This window comes from Antedon mediterranea, chromosome 3 (genome assembly GCF_964355755.1).
Source record: "Antedon mediterranea chromosome 3, ecAntMedi1.1, whole genome shotgun sequence".
Taxonomy (NCBI): Eukaryota; Metazoa; Echinodermata; class Crinoidea; order Comatulida; family Antedonidae; genus Antedon; species Antedon mediterranea.
The window spans coordinates 11,240,299-11,259,384 of record NC_092672.1 but is presented as its reverse complement, the minus strand read 5'-3'; the positions used below and the strand labels follow the sequence as shown (position 1 = coordinate 11,259,384).

The 19,086-nt window shown below is 34.6% G+C and overlaps 1 protein-coding gene across 1 annotated transcript; it reads right to left on the bottom strand.

Moving 5' to 3' along the window:
- Nucleotides 1-345: 345 nt before the first annotated feature.
- LOC140044877 (beta,beta-carotene 15,15'-dioxygenase-like) lies at nucleotides 346-15,717 on the bottom strand. The gene is made up of 8 exons (XM_072089573.1): nucleotides 15,633-15,717; nucleotides 5,880-6,283; nucleotides 5,201-5,339; nucleotides 4,205-4,671; nucleotides 3,668-3,776; nucleotides 2,906-3,006; nucleotides 2,157-2,268; nucleotides 346-954 (listed from the first exon to the last, which is right to left on the bottom strand). Exons 1-8 carry the CDS (start codon nucleotides 15,715-15,717, stop codon nucleotides 800-802), a joined length of 1,572 nt encoding a protein of 523 aa, XP_071945674.1. The 3' UTR covers nucleotides 346-799.
- Between the last annotated feature and the right edge of the window lie 3,369 nt (nucleotides 15,718-19,086).

The window sequence follows — 19,086 nt, the reverse complement described above, 5'->3', positions numbered from 1 at the left end:
TTCTATAGGAAACTATTGCACTTTTTTTTAATTGACTTGCAGGCCTTTTTAAAATCGATAATAACACTTCGCTTCATATGTCTATGTTGTTTCATTATCTGCACTCAATATTGTTGGCACAGAAGAGTATGTAACAGGAATCTATTATACGAGTATGTTACAAGATTCTGTTAACATGCGTCTATTACAAGAGTCTGGTACGAGTCGGTTACAAGAGTTTGTTACGATTGTTGTTACCCACTCTACCTGAAACACCTTGTTGGCGCAGAAATGTTTACAAGAGTTTGTTACAGTAGTCTATTATACGAGTATGTTACAAGAGTCTGTTAACATGAGTCTATTTCAAGATTCTGGTACGAGTCTATACAAGACTTTGTTACGATTGTTGTCACCCACTCTGCCACCAGAAACACCTTGTTGGCGCAGAAATGTTACAAGAGTTTGTTACAGGAGTCTATTATACGAGTATGTTACAAGAGTCTGTTAACATGAGTCTATTAAAAGAGTCTGGTACAGTCTGTTACAAGAAAGAGTCTGTTAACATGAGTCTATTACAAGAGTCTGGTAACATGAGTCTATTTCAAGATTCTGTTAACATGAGTCTGCAACATCATAGATATGTTTTAACGTTCTGACAAAAACACCTTGGTTGATCTTCCGATTGTTATCTTACCGTAACATGTGTCATCAAACTCTGTCTTTCTGTTCTTCCATGTTCCTTCTGCTTTTTTCAGGTTAGTAAGAATCCCTGAGGTTGACATGAGAGGTAAATACGTCTACCTTCTTGTCAAAAGTTTTCTCATGAGCATTTCTCAAAATGTCCATGGAATGTTAAGCCACACTCTATGTTGTCAGGAAGTTGGGCTCGTCCTATTTCTTTAAATGTTTTTGCATCCAAGACAAGCAGAAATGCACTACGGTGTTCAGAATTAACAATGCACGATAAAATAACACCTATAAGATAAAACGGATGTTCATCAGTTAAAATGAGTTTATATTATAACAAAGAACTTATAACACAAGAATCTCCTGTTCGTCCGAAACGCGTAACAATTTCGAAAGGCATTGTGGGATAGAATAGAGCTATGGGTGGCGCCGTTGTGAGCCATGGAGTAGGGCGCCCGCATCGAATTAGAAAGTCAAAATCATAGAGGGGATCTGCTAATGCTCTAGGGGGGATAGAGTAATTGACTGAGGAGTAGGGCGCCCGCATCAAATTAGAAAGTCAAAATCATAGAGGGGATCTGCTAATGCTCTAGGGGGGATAGAGTAATTGACTGAGGAGTAGGGCGCCCGCATCAAATTAGAAAGTCAAAATCATAGAGGGGATCTGCTAATACTCTAGGGGGGGGGGGGGGTAGAGTAATTGACTTCCTAGTTTGGAGGGGGCGCTGCTCCATGCTGTGAAATGGCGTCGCCCAGTTTGACTTTTTAACACTGTACTTCCGATACTGTGTTTTGAATGCAAATTGAAGAACAGGAGATTCTTGTGTTATAAGTTCTTTGATTATAATATAACTTTCTATATCTAGGTGAAAAAGTCTTCATCTTATTTTTTTTAGTGTTTATAATGTTATCTACTGTATGTGAAATGGCAAGCAATGCATATTCCAAGCCATCAATTTTAAATGTTTTACAGAAATAGAGAGGTTTCGCAATCTTACGAATACGATAACGAAAACGGATACGTCACGCACACGTATTCGTTTTCGTAAACCATAAAAAAATCTGTTTCGCATGGCAACGAATATGATCGACTGCGGTAAATTTGAGCAAAGCGCAGGTACGTGTTGCTTGGTGCTTGGCTGCCTAGGCCTAGCGTAACATCAAAGCGAGTGAGGACTTTAAAAACTGCTATTTATCTAAATTGACCTGGCATTTTAGTAAATTACTTTAGTAAATTACTTTCAATAAATCTATAATTATATTATAATCATGAATCATTCCTAATTCAAATACAAAATGTGCAAAATAGATCAAAAACTATACTCGTTTTGTAGTTACGAATATGACTGGTGATATTCGTCAACACGAATACGCTTTACTAATATGAAATGGGGATCAGCTCAAAAGTTTCACAAATGTATGACGTATCCGTTTTCGTTATCGTATTCGTAAGGTTGCGAAACCTCCCTAATAGCTAATGAGTTTCTTACCGTCATCTTCATCGACAGCGTCTGGAGATTCGATGAACATTGGTTCCGAAGGGTAGCAATTAGGTTCTTGCCAAATCTTACTTTCCTTAGTGTGAAGATCTATTTTTGCCATCTAAATAAACATAAACCAAGTGGATAATAATATGAAAGATCCATAATTGTAGGCTTCCTATACTATTATCGTACATTTTTTCACCCGATACACGTAAAATATCATGTACTGACTAAAAGACAGCAAGAGTTGTGTCTCGTCTTTTGACAGCAATCTACCAGAAGACGAGATATTTATTATAACGTATACTGGTACCATAATACATTTATTTTTACAGTATAATTTGTTCAATGATTAATGTTAGGACACTCTATTCAAGATCGAATCAATCTGATTTTGGCCACCGTATGCTGATGAGTCACCTTGTTCGCAAACAGATTCTGCAATATTATGCAGTGTCGATTTACAGTTTTACTTCAATTGTTTGGCCAATAAAGTATGTTACTAAAAATAGACATGTTATAGCATAATATACTCTACATTAATAATTATAAAACAAGGACTGTTTTATATAAGGATGGCTCGTAAAGACAGTTGGCTAAAGTCTATATAATCGCCTTTGATCTTTTTGAATAAGTTTGGTAAGGCAGTGTTTACTTTTTCTGGAAGTTTATTATATGTCTTTCTAAGATTTGCGTCATAATTTTAAATAGATTCAAAGAGTATTGTGTATTCGTATTAATATAAAACAACTTACTGCATCAACGAATCCTCCTGCGGGTACGTTAGATGTCCCATAAGCGTATCGGTAAGGCTTGGCATTATACTTCTTGTAATTAATACACGGCATGTCAATCCCTAAATATATAATGAAGGAAAGAGATTTATTTAAAGATGTATTTGTCTTCCTAAAACATGATTAATTAATTAATTAATTAATTAAAAGACTTTGAATAGGTCATTTTGCAGTTTTACTTTCGTAGAAAAAAATAACTTATGAAAAGACAAAATAAACGATTAAATTCAACCAAACTTTCAGTCAATTGGACTATTTCTTGCTTTGAGTTACAGTTTTTCAGGTAAAAAATTGTTTTTTCAATCCATTTTTTGTCAAAGTGAATAACTATTATTCTGACATTATAATGGTATATTCAACAAAAAAATGTATTATTTTATTTTTTTCTTCAAGAGGACAATATACATTTAATGTTCTTTGCAATGTTATTCTAAATCTATCACTTAATCTGAAAATTATTTGTTGCGTCGAGAATTTCTTCAGTATTTCTTCCTGATTCTCGATTTTTGGACGCGATGGATCATCCGAACTTGCGTTGCGCCTACGTCGTTGGGTTTTGTCATGTGGGAACCAAGCTTAAAGTTACACAGGCATACGCCATACCGTACTGATTTTATTTTAACAACAATTAAGTTTTTATGAGTACCGTAATAATATCAATACCGTTAATGCCATTAGTAAATTCGAAATTCCAAGTTCGATCTTCTTAATATACACACTTACCAATTTCTGACATGCACTCCGGAACAAGGTAGACTTGTCCATTTTTCTGCAGCCTGGCGGTTGCTTTGCTGTTCTTTAAAGTTACTAGGTTGCTATCTCGCGGTGTCCACTGTGAAAACATACAATTATGTAAAATGAAACAACAACAATTAGGTTAGCAACTTAACAACCTTTTAAACAATATGCTACCAACAAAATGACAGAACTTCACACCGTAACTTAGGCTTAGTACAATGAGCTCCTAACAGCTCATTTCCCTACGTTCAGAATGAACACGGGACTCACATTTACCTTTACCGTAACAATTAATTGCCTATTATGTCACTAATCAGACTAGACTATGTTAAAAGTAACTACTATATATCATTGTTTAGACCTACTTTGAATGGTTTGTACATACAGTACTACTCTAACAAAATTAGATGAAAACAAACATAATGTTGACGCCCTCTATAGTTTAATTTTAAGCAAAACTTTTTTCCCCTAAATTTAAAAAAAGCAGTAGTGCAAGTAATGGATACGTTAGTCGTTACTTACCGAATTGATGTTTAACGGTAAAACGTATCTTCTCAATTCCGGTGAAGGAAATTCAGTTTTTCCATTCTCGTCTCCGTTTCTTAAATAATCCAGATAAAATTTACTGATAAGATACCCATCTCCATAGCAGCACATATCAAAAATAACATGACCGTCTTGTTCGTAAGAATTAATGACATGCATCCCAAACATGGGGTCAGAAACGTATTGCGTTTTTACGATGCTACCATCGCTTCTGTTCACAAGATGGAACCTCACTGGTTCGTGTTTGTCATAGAACAACGAAGAAGCTATAGGTTTTCGGCACATGGTAGAAATGGCAAGCCGAGGTATGTCTATATACAAAGATTGTTCAAGGAATATGAAATAGTTTGTTGTCATTCCAAAACTGTGATAGTAACTTGGTTTCGTCCACCGCGTTGCTGGTATACGACAGACTATTTCCGCAGTAGATGTCGGATCGGGACCTAAACAAACAAAATAAATAAACGTTAGTGTGCATTCACACAAGAACAGATATTTTGTGTCAAGCTTACTGCAGTAGTACAATATTATAGACCTATAAATTAGAATTTGTAAGCACATGGTATTATAAACAATTGATCTGTTGTTTAGTGATGTATAAATTAAAGCACTCAGAAACTGAGTAAAGTACTTGGCAAAATGTTGCCACAGAGGGCGCATGTTGATATTTCGGCCCATGTTAAAAGAATACCATTTTTTTTTATTTGTGAAATTATTAATAAACCGATTTTCTTGAATTGTAATAGGCATGTTCTGTAAGTATATACCGAAAAATGAATAACTTCAAAATTATAGGCGCTATCGTGCTAACAAACAAACAAAGCAAGTACTATTCTTGGCAACATTCTATTTTGCCAAGTAAATAACTCTACGTAAAATGCCACACGTTCCATTTGTACTGTCACTGCTGGAGATGATTGATAACTTATTTCTCTAAACGCAACCCATTACATTATCTTAATATAAACGTACCTGTATTTGGTGTGAATTTGACAATGTTGTAGTAGCAGCCAAGAAGGTAGGAAGACGCCATGTTGTACGTGCAACCATCCACGTCCACGTGCGGATGTGAACTTTGCGTCAGAACGGCAAACGTACGGAACAAATCAACCTGCAAATAATGTTGAAAAATGTCATTTCAATGCTCGATACGGGGTAAATTTGTCGTTTTATTCGAACTATATTTCACGCTCATCTCTATAATTGTTTGATTTAAGCAAGGTATTTGGTTTATCCATGATTAAAAACATGTGATGATGCATAGTATGAAAGAGTGTTTTAATATAGCTGCGCGCGACACTATGAAATAACGCATGTCATGGAAAATGTAGGCTATATACTAGTAAAGCTTGGTTTTCTTAGACGTAATACAAGAACGCTAATCGCACCGTAAGTAATTTGGCTAATCACGACGCAAAGACCATCCCAACTATCGCTTGTGATTGGTTAACTCACTTAGGTTGCGTCCACGTCGCTGGGTTGCGTCCAAATAGGAACCAATCTCAATACACTGTTTGTATACAACTGTATTATAACCGACAGTTTGATAATAAGAAATTTTATGGACAGGTTTACGTCTTTCTGTTAGTTTTTAAAATCTTATGAAAACATTTTAATTGATAGTACTATACATTATGTTTATATAACTTACCCTGTTTTCACTTGACGTTAAATCCTCCGTATCAATTTTTCGAATGTATTGCGTTTCCGTAAGTGTATATAAATCATCACCAATTTTCATAAAATTAATGACGTCATTATCAGTAATGTTCAACGGAAGAAACTGTGAAGCGAACCTCTCAAATATATTTTTACACGGATCCGGAATTCCGAGAGTTCCAAATTCTGTCATAACAATTCGTTTATATTTCATTGCTCGTTTGTACGCTTCGCTTTGTAGAAATCGACTCTGGTACGTAACTTTGCCGTTATTAAGATTGAATCGGTGAAGTAATGAAAGGCCATCGAACCAATGTTTATATGTATCGTCACCGACTTCAAACAGGCCTGGTCCATTTCGAATCATTGTACCTTTAATCCATTTTGGAATGTTTCCTATTAAAAAAAGAATGAAACATTTTAAAGGTTGTTTGACAATTAGAGCATCAAGGTGATCACACCTTAGATTCGATTGATTCTTTGGTAATACTAATGTAAATATTTTATAAAATTCTAATTAAAAGTTATATATGCAATAATTATAAGAAAATATAAAACAGTGCATCTTTCGGAAGAGTAGGGTTACCCCGGGGTGTAGGTCTAGCATCCATCTAGGCCTACTGGTCCAACCGTCCTTCTCGTTGTGGACAGATGAATGAGAGCTGACTGGAAAGCATCCTCGGGGGAGTTAAAATTGTGTAATATATACCAAAACATTATCATGAGAATAAAATGATTATTAGAACAACATAAAGAATCATTGTATTCGGTCTAGTTCTTAATGATCAATGCCACTTGTCAGACACTTTCGACACATACATTTCTATTGCGCCCTCTATAACAAAAAAATAATGATCTTCATCGTCGAAACTGTGCTGGCCTTGACAATGAATACGGTCTCATAAATCTAGGTCACGACAACCCTGGAAACGGCTCAAAACCAGATGTCAAAACTATTTGATTAAAGGCAATGATGGAGATATTGCGGGTCTTTCGTATCGACTTTAGGCTAATATTTTAACAACTTATCGTAGTAGTAAGGCTTTAGGTTCGTTGACTCTGTGTATTACATTATACACAACGTTCTTATCATGTGACGGCTTTATAGATTGTTTTCCCGAAGGGAGGGGTAACATTATTTTATGGTAACATACCATGTAATTTGACTAGACATTTTCTAGAAATAGACCGTGATAAAGATCACATTCTGGTTGTACTCAAAATATACCGGTATTACGACTATGTTGCGTGTCTGGGGATGATTGGAAACTTCATTTTTAACTTTAAAAACACAACTGGTTATAATCATTTTTTGATCATAACGTCATTTTATTGACTTTTTTAAAATATTCATTTTATCATCAACGTAACTGGTTATCATGTAGTTCTAAATAAACAATTTTCGAATATTTCTGTAAGAAAAATGTATGTGTATCCATTTATCGTCGATCCTTAGCGTCGTGTGTCGCATCATAGAGATATTATAGTGAGTTCACTATAATATCTCTATGGTCGCATCTAGTAGTCACGAGTGTAACTGGCAGTACCGGTAAATATCTACCGATGTTCTAGTTGATGTGCCATGCATACAAATATGATTACATTGAATTGAAGAACGCGGGAAGTCTGTCCCAAGAATTTTAGGTGCGACGCATTTTTGATAAATATTCCTGCATGATAAGCTTAAATGGAGACATTGTTTACAGGGTGTAAGTGTTGCTATCATCGTTATCTTTCCAATGACCTTGACTTTGAGTTGTTTGAAGTGTGAATGCAAACAGTGGTTCCCTTTTAATGGTTCATAACTGTATGTGAGGTAATAGATAAGAGACATATCAACTATCTATACACAAGTGGAAAATTAATTTTGAATAATATCTCAGGTAATTGAGTTAAAGTTTGTAAATATTTATAGTAAGAAAACATTGAAAATACAGATACCGTCGGGTTTATTTTAGTGCTCACTTATAAACCAATATGATATAACTTATCTTAATTATCTGAATACTGGTAAACATAGTACAGTAATCATTATAACGACAGGATTGAAGACATAATTACTTGAAAATGTTGTTCGCAAAAGATAGGCTTTAAACATAGGTACCGGAGTTAGGCGCGGAGGTATGCAAACATAGGGCTACAGTAATAAAAAAAAAACTAAAGACGTTAATAAAAGATAACATAATACAGTACAAAATTTGTCGCAAAGGCCTGCTTAATATCTACATAAGGTAAATTAAAAATGTTTAGCTTCCTTTCCAGGATATAAAATTATTATGCAGGCTTTTAAAATTGCCGTGATACCAAACACGATAGGGGCTAATTATATCATGGAAAATAAAACTATATATGGGGAAAATAAAATGGCCAATAGTAATGGTCTGCGGCTTTAAATAAATGTGAGGAGGGAGGGAAATAATTTGTATATAAATAAAATAAATACATATTTAATAAAAGCTGATAAAAAAAAAGAACATTCGAGTCTGGTGAAAATGATATTTGACGCATTTAAGTTGTTCTGCGAGGGCTCGCCGTCGGGCTGGTACTATTTTATACACACTATAAAGTACACAGATCTAAATAGGTTAATTGTTTTGGCATTGGTAACCCAATTCGAGACAGGACTCCGATTTTTTTCCCGTGAATTCCGCGTAACATTATCCACACGTGTACTATTGTTTTATTTAGTTACTCAAGCTAATTGTTCCAATATTCGGTCCCCGGGAGTAATACTGTTTAGCATGTACTTTATTTTGAGAAGAATGTACCCATTTATGTTTTGTGTGTACCGCATTTCAATAAAATAGCCTATAAAATAGTATAATAACGATTTGTCAGATGCCTGGTACCTTTTGATTAATTGCGAAGTTGTTTTAGAGGAATATTTCTATCTGGCATTACAAAGATTTCTTTACAATCTCGTAATGGCAATTTTACAGTTATATACAATGAATTTTGTAGCGAAGCTGGAACCGGTCAAACATTCCGGGTCAACGGTAATGCAATTAGAGTATTCCGAATTGAAGGGCTCTAAATCATACATAATGAATACAATAATAATAATTGTTGACGTACATATGGTATAGGGGTAATACCCCATACGACTATGTATTGCATCCCGTTATACCCACCCACTATTATTAATCTTCTATTTCTAGCAAGGAACGACAGATAGTGAAGCCTTAATAGTAGTCTATTGGAATTCCAGGCATGTCTCATTGCCAGACAATAAGCACAGAGTCCGGCTAAATTTAGAAATCAAAATAAAGGTCCAATTATACCCATCGCTTAGCATTCACTACCAATCTGTATTTTCACACACTCAGCCAGTGGATGGTCGCTGGCCGCCGGCGTAGCTATCCAGGCCAGGTCGAAATACCCTCGACAAACATAAGTCCGAAGATCGCACTTGGTCATTAATATTAAAACACAGACTGGTCTGTGATAGGTGGGGGTTCGTCATGTGTGTATTTAATAGAAACGTATAATTCGGATATTATACGCACTAATTAATTAAATACGAGTATTATTCAACAATGGTTAACTGTGGTCGAACGTCCGTTGTACAGTAGCACATTTACATTTCTATGTCCTAACCATTTCTAATAGACCTACTGTGCGATGCTAATGCTGCAAATATTGTGTGGTTGATACCCACTGATAATTTTATACATTTGTACCACCAACGAGTATTGTTTTCCAGTTTAGGTATTTTTTTAAATAATAGCAAAGTACTTTTAAGAACCGGAGTAATAGAGTTACGAATAAGTAAGGAAATGTATTGATATGCACATATGTACATATGCACTGTTGTATTATAGAACACATCAACTAGCCGAAAATATCGAATGTATCATATGCTTCCGATTATACAACAACATACGTTTATTATAGTAGTATGATACGATTACACATTCAATTCAACTTCATACATTCTAGACCGTTCGACAAAATATACAAAGCGGATCTTTATCAAGATTCTAGGTTCTCTATATATTGACGGAGGAACAACGAAAGAACAACCACCAGCTACCATCAAATGAGTTACTACTATTGCTCGCTAAATTAGTTTTTGTAACAGCTAATCTATCTTGTATCGTTCCAACTATAGCTGCTAATAGCTGTTACTGTTACAAGTATCTTGCCAACTATAGCTGCTAATAGCTGTTACTGTTACAAGTATCTTGCCAACTATAGCTGCTAATAGCTGATACAGGTATCTTGCCAACTATAGCTGCTAATACCAAATATTGTAGTGATATGTCCAAATATGGTGGTGATATGACACCATCATGTCCATATATGGGCACACCACATGTTTTTGTCACATAAACGTTGATAGTATAAATACAAATACATTTATTCATCAAATCACAAATCACAATAAAAAATAGTATGTAGGGCCTACAATGATGAAATGGGGTCTCAGACCAGGATGGTCAAGTCAAGTCAAATATCATTTATTATTATCATTTGCTTTGGAAAAAAACATAGACATTCTGTTTGATGGTGTAGACAGAGCTCCATCATCTTTATCACTATCATTACTTATGATACCACACGTCACTATATTCGTCGACTACGTAGTCCATCGAACAATCAAACGTTATCAATACGAAATAATCAACGCCATCAGCATTTAACGTCACCGACATTAAACATAGAACTATCATGATCTTATCTTCCAATACACATCATTAGCTTACTGTAGGCCTATAGTAATTCCAATTGTCAAAATTATTAAATCGTAGAGTAAAAACGTAAATCGAAAACGGTTCAATTTTCACATAAAATTAGCATCGCAGTAGGGTACTGATCAAAACAAAACGCTAGGTACTGGAAGCCAATCAAAGTTAACAACGGGATGTACGAATATGATACGCTGGCATAATACAAATTAACCGTATACGGTGGTGGTGGCGGCAGGCTCTGGGTGGCTTCGAATGAGGGGTAAACGGTTATGTATGCCTTGTTTAACAACACCAAGTACCTAGAACGGTCTTGATATCTATATCATACACAACTCCCATCCCAATAAACTTGAGTATCATTGAAGCTTAATAAACTTTTATATTGTACTCCTCTTACAGTAATGCGTGACAATCCGTCACGTTAATAATAAACACGCCGATAAAAAAAAGGAGGGGATTTCCCATTCAAATTTAACTCCATCTATTAAAACATACGGTTTCTAAATAATAAATGGTTCTGTATAATATAAACTGTATAGACTTATCGTGTCATTCGCAAACAATAATATAAGCTGAATTTTTCAGATTATAAAAGATAAATTCTACGGGTACCTATCTCGGTACATTACGTTAATGTTGTCATTTGTAAATTATGTAATACGGTGTCATATGTGTATCACATGTGACAACGTAAGCCTAACGTAACCAAATCTGTAAAAATATACATCGTACCCAACATATTATACCAGTATAGCCTGGTTCCCACGAGAGACGCAACGCAAGCGGGTTGACCAATGATAAGCAACAGTCGAATAATCAATCAATCACTTGCGTTAAGTTTGTGTATCGTCTCTAGTGGGAAAAAAGTATACCAGCTAATAATGTGATATTATGTGATACAGTATAGAGAGAATGGGATCAGGCACCGTATCTGAAAAATTAAAGTATTTTAAGTATGCACATTCTTTTTAATTTTTTTAGGCCTAAACAGATGTTTGAATTTAAGTTGTGTGTTGGGTATAGACACGCTATTTATTTATCTCCATATAGCATGATTCAGTCGGTAGAGACTGTAGAGGAAACTCACCCCTAGTGACTAAACTAGGCTACCGCTTATAAATATCTCATCCGAGAGAGGAGGTCGACGGTACCCGAAGGAAATTTACTAAAATTCGTTCTTCTATCGAAGTATTGGCTCCAGTCCATATCTAAACCTCAAAATATTATAGTATTATAGGTATTAAAGAGTAAATATTCATGACATATACCAGTTTTTTAATCCTTCCTTATCAGGAGTTGCTGGCTGACTACTATGTTGCTGTGTATAACCGTTTTTTGTGTAGTGCAGTATTAATGTATTACCAGATAAACGTCGCTTTTGTCAAACAAAATAATAAAACAGTGCCGTTGTAAAGGTATAACTACAAGAAACAGTAGTTTGATTGGTTACCCATGCCCTTTGAATTAAGTAACGAATTTTAAATCAATAAAGCCTGAAATAATGTCCATAATGGGGTGACTAAAGAAGGTCAGAGCAGAGTGTAATTTAGAAGATGAATTCGACCCTCGACGCTAGACGTTTTATAGGAGTAAAACTAATGAAATGTCTACGTTTTTAGTGGGCTAAACCCGAGACCTGAAAAATAATATATAATGGTAATATAACAGTAAGGCACGCAATGTATATACATAATCATATTTCGTCATCAGTTAGTCGTTACGTCATTGTACGAGCGACAGTACCGTCAGTTGTATATATTGTCATTTAGTTTGTATTAAGAAAGGGTAAAATAATGGAAGATATAATAACAACACTATACGTAAGCCTACTCTGCACAATACATAACATAATAAAACATTTTCCTCATTTCGTTTTTCAGTTTATAGTATAAGTAGACCTCGATGAGCCTGTTCGTGAGAGAGTGCGAATCCCATGTAGGTGGGTTAGGCTTATTGCGATACCAATAATCGTATCATTAAGCTTACAGTAAGCAAAGGCCTAAAATAAACTCAAAGAGAGTGCTTTGAACCACGATAGGCTACACACCTCAACTCGCTAAGCCAAAGGATCGCGGCGTTCACGACGATAGGGAGACCACCGACCAACAGGTGTTCGTAGGCTTGGTAAATTAACTTTATTAATCTATAATGAACCACTGTACATTTTTTTTAATGTGGCTTATCTATTTCGCTGCTGTAACAGGCATACTTAACTCATTTTTTTCTATTGCAAAAATAATATTCCGCAGTCTAATTCGGAAATCTATGCAACCATGAAATAATGAATATCATGGATTAATGAATATTCATTAATCCATGGTGCAACACAATTTAAACATCACCTTTTCATGATTTACCGCCCTCTCTTGATCAACAAGTTCAAAGTCCTAACGACGTCCACGCGTGGACATGATGCTGAACAAACGCGTGAGTGATTCTATTTTTAACGCGGTTTTCTTAAATTTAACGAATACACGAACGCTTTATTTCGTTTTGCATGTAGATTCACTACAACACTCCATATTCGTATTTAAACTTGAAACGGATATTACTATAACTTTACTCACCCGAGGAAGTAACATATTACGATAATTTCTCATACGGTTTTATATAATATGACACATGTGTGTGTGCCTGGTGTCTACTATGTCTGGCAAATACAAATAGTATTTTATCAATGAACGAATTTAATTTGACACAATATATTTGTTGAGTGTTTAAAATGGCAATTTAACGATACAAAAACAGTACCGTTTTGCTGTAACTACAGTAGGCTATGAGCAATGATCTTTGATCGCTTTAAAATGGAACGATTGAGTGATTGATAGACTTACAATTTTTTCTCATCAGAAAATCTATAGATAGGGCCTATTATTAGAGCATCTTACAATAATAAACGAGTATATTTTCAATGTATATTTGGTAAGTGTGGTACGGTACGTTCTCTTCCACACTTCGGCTCCGAAATGCAAAGTTATAAATTCAAAAAGGCTGAACTGGCTCCAAAATACTATTTCTTGTACATTACTAAGGCCTATATCTAGATATTAGGGAAGAGTAAGATAACCTGGTCTATATCATGTTCAAAAACATACACGCAAAACATTATACAAATACTTTCAGGCTGAAGAAACCGGCCAATAATATAGCCTAGGGAAAATGTACAGGTTACTAATTTTATGCATCGCATAAGAATTATACGACGTGGAAAACTGCTCAAATCTAGGCCTACCACGTTCTCAACTATCTTTAGAGCAGATTTGACGATTTTACACATTCTTCCACGTGCTAATTGCCCTCTGTACAAGTACACGGAATGCCAAACCCTGTAAAAATAATCAATTTCAAGATAACAGTGCAAAGACATGACGGATGGGATCAGAGCGTCAAACCACCTAACAGAAATAGGCCATTTTTGTCTGCGATTGTGTTATGCTCTTTATATAAATATGTAACTTAGATCGTTTTATGAATTTAGCCAGGAAATATTTAAACCATCAAACATGACCAAACCTGTCAGCTAGTTTATATATTTGCTATAGTTTATTGTTCTGTAATACAACAAAATATAACATAATAGACTGTAGATATGTAGGCCTTATATGTTGTATGTAGCTAGGCCGTTCATTTTCATCACTTGGGGTCAATACGGTGATTTCGATATTTTATGGTGAGGATTGCGTGAGCAGTTTTTGATTTACGCTTTTTTGATACAAATTCACTTTTTTGATTTATTTTTGGTACAGTTTTCATTCCCAGATTTATTAGCCTACCCAATTTCTTTTATAACATTAAGGAATTACAGGGGATAGGGACGCAAATTGAAGATAGCATCACTTCGATTAACATTAGCATTCATTGCTTCATATAGTTAGTTTATGTTGTGTATTTTGCCGCCTTTTCCATGGCAAAGTTTGTGGGCGTGGCCTCTAAAGTATGTTAACTGATCAAGATCATCACCACGTGTACTATAGCGTAGTTAGGCCTACTACTTCTACTAATAATAGGTTATTTAATCGATCTAAAATAATATTTACAGTTCTTATGTTCTTCATGTTAGCCTGTAGGCCTATACTATGTAACTGCCTTATTTTAAAAATGGCTTACAACATTGTCATTTATTTAAAAATAAATCAAATTTATAGTTTTAGTAGTAGTAGACACATTCATAACCAACTATTCTGTACTAAAAACAGACAAAAATGGCAACAAACTGGAAAGCGTACCGTATATCGGGAAGATGGAAAACATTAATGTTAAGTGTATCTTTAAAAGATATGCGTATGATTAACATTGGTTTATACACTCACCTCTAATGAATAAGATATTGGTTGGACATGTTTTGCAAGAAATCAGCCTCTATTGGTTTGGACCTACATGAGTACATCACGGTGCGGACACAGCCAAAATCGCAGGCATCAATGTAGGGGTGCTTAACGTTGATTGTGTATAGACAAATGGAACACAGTAGGCAATACTTAGAGTGTTGAAGGAGAATGTTACCTATCAGCGTGAGCCATCAGATGCTATAGGTTATGATGTGGATAGAATTTAAAACTGACCTCCTAACGCCGAAAGGGCAGACTATCAACGAGGTCGAATTGACCCTCTAAATACCCTATAAATCTACGATGGAAAACATACATATTGGCCGAACAAGAAGAGTAAGGTATTGGCTGATATGATAATAAGGTGTACCATCCATTGGTGTTCGAATATAGCTGACCTTATCACTCAGGCATCACAGATAGCGTGAACATTGCGATGTTAACCCAATAACGATAATGTCAAAATCAAACCAGTATCGTTTGTGGTTACAAATCTATCAATATGACTTTTAATCAACTAAAGAAACTATAGCCCTACACAGATATGGGGATGGACTCTGTTCTTGGTTATTTTCCGATGTAGATTTAATATCAAATTTGCGGTATGTTCGGTTGCGAAAGTTTGACCTAATATATCGACATACTAAATTAACCGGCATGGCCCTTGTCTAACGCCCGAAAGTCAGTAAAGCGTGAGTGTGTAACTGTAAAACAACTAACACTTACCTTTTATTTTTGTTTCAACTGGTTCAATTTGTTCTTTTACAGTTGATTCAAACAGTCGTGCGAAATGTGGATCTTTTTCTGCCATAATATCTTCAAAAGAGAGTGACCACTTGTTACAGACGCACTGAGGTAGGTAAAAGAAGTTCCTTTAAAATATCTCTCCTGTTACTTCTCGTCTGTATCCACATCTGCAGTAATGTTAGCCTTAAAGTCAGCGACTTAGATTGAGTTAAAAGAGAGAGAAGTGAGTACCAGACCATGTGTAGCCTAGGCACCGGCGAAGTGAAAGAATAAGAGTTTCAAAGTGAACTGAATCTACCGCGCGGTAGCATTAAATTACTAGTCAGGCCTGCCCACTCTTTGTTTTAATTCGCGATTCAAGGACAACGCCAAATCCCCGAAGGGAACACCATTGACCAATCACAGTAGCTATTACATGTTGTATAACCGTACTTTTTTATCATGAATATTGTACACAAGTAGTATTACAGTATTATCATCGTTATTGACGGAAGGGGGTGGAGTGTGATATTAAATGGATTCTGAAAATATACAATGTAAATTCATCCATAAAATCCTGGGAATTAATTCATTTTCTATCTTGAACAAATGTTACAAATTTCTCTATAATACACTCTTGAGGGTAAACTGTTTTCTCGAATTGCTCCGATGTTCATTTAGCGTCTAATTCTTCGAACTATGTGATTCTTGTTATGTTATTCTGAAATATATATGTTTCCTATTACATAACTCCATTCTGCTTTCCGCTGCCCCGAATACAGTAGCACCATATCAGTGGTCTTTATTTGTATGCGTCGTAGTATATTATTATTGTATATAAAATCAATGATTTTACACGTTCTGTTTATTTTGTTGTGTTACAATTAACAACATGCTCAACGTGCTGAAAATGAGGTAAAAGAAAAACATTGTTGAAGTATGATGATATAATGATGTATAGTCATGAAATTAACATTGCATGTGATCACCTTCAAAATGAATGATCGTTTTTTTAAATATATATATGGGGAGTGGGATGGGGTTGGATGGGAAATAATATACTTAATAGTGACACGTCGTAATGTAGACCTGTATAGGCCTAGTTTTTATAACGGTTTGACATCCTATTTATCTTTCTGTTAGTTTATTGAGATTTTTTTCTCAATATAAGGAATACAATATTTAAAAAAAAAGTAAAATACACAATTTACCAGAAGTGTTAACATTAAATAATATATATTAACAGAAGGGATTTTTTTTAAATTTAAAATGTTACATAAACAAAAGAAATTAACTAGCTAGTTACATGATTTCAAACAAAAGACTGAAAAGAAATTGTAAAAAAACATGACAAATAAAAATGTTTATGCCTTTCTGTGTTACATAAACGATGATTCGCTGTGTAATTAAAAAATATCGGATACACAAATCTGTGAGGATTAATATACAGAACAAAAAAGTACAAAAACCTTCCAATACTTGCAAATATAGGTCAGAAGAATTAAGTTCGGTATTAGACAAGAGGTGTTTGTTTTCCTTAAATAGTTGACATCGTTTTCGTCACCCTAGCTTCGTAAACTCACCCCGCCACGAAAGCCACTTCACCAGTCGCCGTCACCTTCTTGAGCAGTGTGGTCTGAACTTAATATTAGCCCAGCTTCCCGAAACATATGTTTCATCAACTAACTACTTGGTTTCATTATCAATATCTCGAGGAAGCAAACTACTTGCACGTGTTGTATGAAATCTAAGTGGACACCTTTCGTCTAAGCCTGTTCATTATTACGTCAAATATAATAAGTAAAACATTGTGGATTAGTATTGTCTGACGCGATAATAGGAGAGTAATTACAAGTAAGTAGGTTTAAACAAAGCTCGCACATTAATTTCTCATTGCATTTTTATATTTATAACATTTTTCTGTTATCATTATATACCGTATATCATACATCAAATAGAAAATTATATTTGTAGTAAACGATGCCGGTCACTTTTGTTAATGAGGTGGAGGGACACATAATCAAAATAATCAATAAACCAAATTGAAAACCGATACAAGGCAAAAAAAACATTTGTGTACATGTGTGACTAAGATATCTTTTAAACAATATAGAAACTACATTCAATGAATTGTCTTTGCAATATTTTTTATGATATTTGGAATGTCTTTTCATGTTTCTGTTATAACAATGTGCAGTTTTTAATCTGTGATAAGTATTATCACGTAAAAGACAGAAATATCTGCAATTCAACTAAAGGTGATGGCTATAAATCAAAACATTCTGACAATCAAATATCTTGGTCCGTTATGTTCTCAGTATGGTTGGCAGCATTGCAATCGTCTTTTTAAGTGCATGGCTAGGTTTACGCATTATGTTGAGACATAAGCCTAATTTCTTTATTTCTAAATAAAATAAATAAATTAAAAGCTGACAGTGGTCTAATGTGATGTTGTCATCGGTCCTAGATTGTGGAGGGAATAACTTACCATCTTATATTCGTGTTGTTAAATGTTAAAAACCTATCTCTTTCCTAAATAATGTTAAGGAAATTACGGTAACTTTTTGTATAGGCCCTCATAGTTTTTATATATATATATTTTTGTGTATCCATTCCATTTTCTACATTTGTTTTTGTAAGTATTGTTGATTTAGTATTATCAATTGTACAGCGCTTTGGTCACTTGGAAAAGCGCTATATAAATCCAAATTAAATAAATAAATAAATAAATATCTAACAACACATTCCGAGTCGAGCCAAATTGTATTGAAGCACGTGTTAATTATGTAGGTCTCTTTATAACCAATGTCAATATCTTCTTAATATCATCAGTTCATTATAATGCCCATATATTATTTTTCTAGCATTACTATTTTTACGAGCCGATACAAGTCTCTGATGGAACAGTGGTAATTTTCTTCCTACGCTAAACATCACCTCAGCCAATCAAGAAGGACTATCTCCCATGATATCAATAAGTATTTTTAATAAAACCTACGATAGATTCATCAGGGCTTACTAGAAGGTGTACTTATTAGTTATTACTATACACGCTCACATACCACGGATTACCATTAACTCACAACATGATTTAGGTGATTTTGTGGGCGTTTAGAAGCCAACACATCTTCCTTTATACGAGATTCATCATTATGCAATTGATTTCATAATTATTTGTTTAACATTTGATCTTTAAAATTAAGTAGAAATAGTATAGTAAATGACGTTTTGATGAGCATTTTAATTTTAATAATTTTCTAAAGTAAGCATACACATTGTAGGCCTACAGAAGCCTAACTTACCGGTTATAGTTTGTGAATATACAAAGGTTTCTTTATCCGTGTGAACAACTTTATTCAAAATAGGGCACCTCACCTAATTGTATTGTGAGAACTGTAGGTAATAACCAGCCCAGCGTTGCAAAACATTTTTAAAATAAAGAAGCTAAATAGAA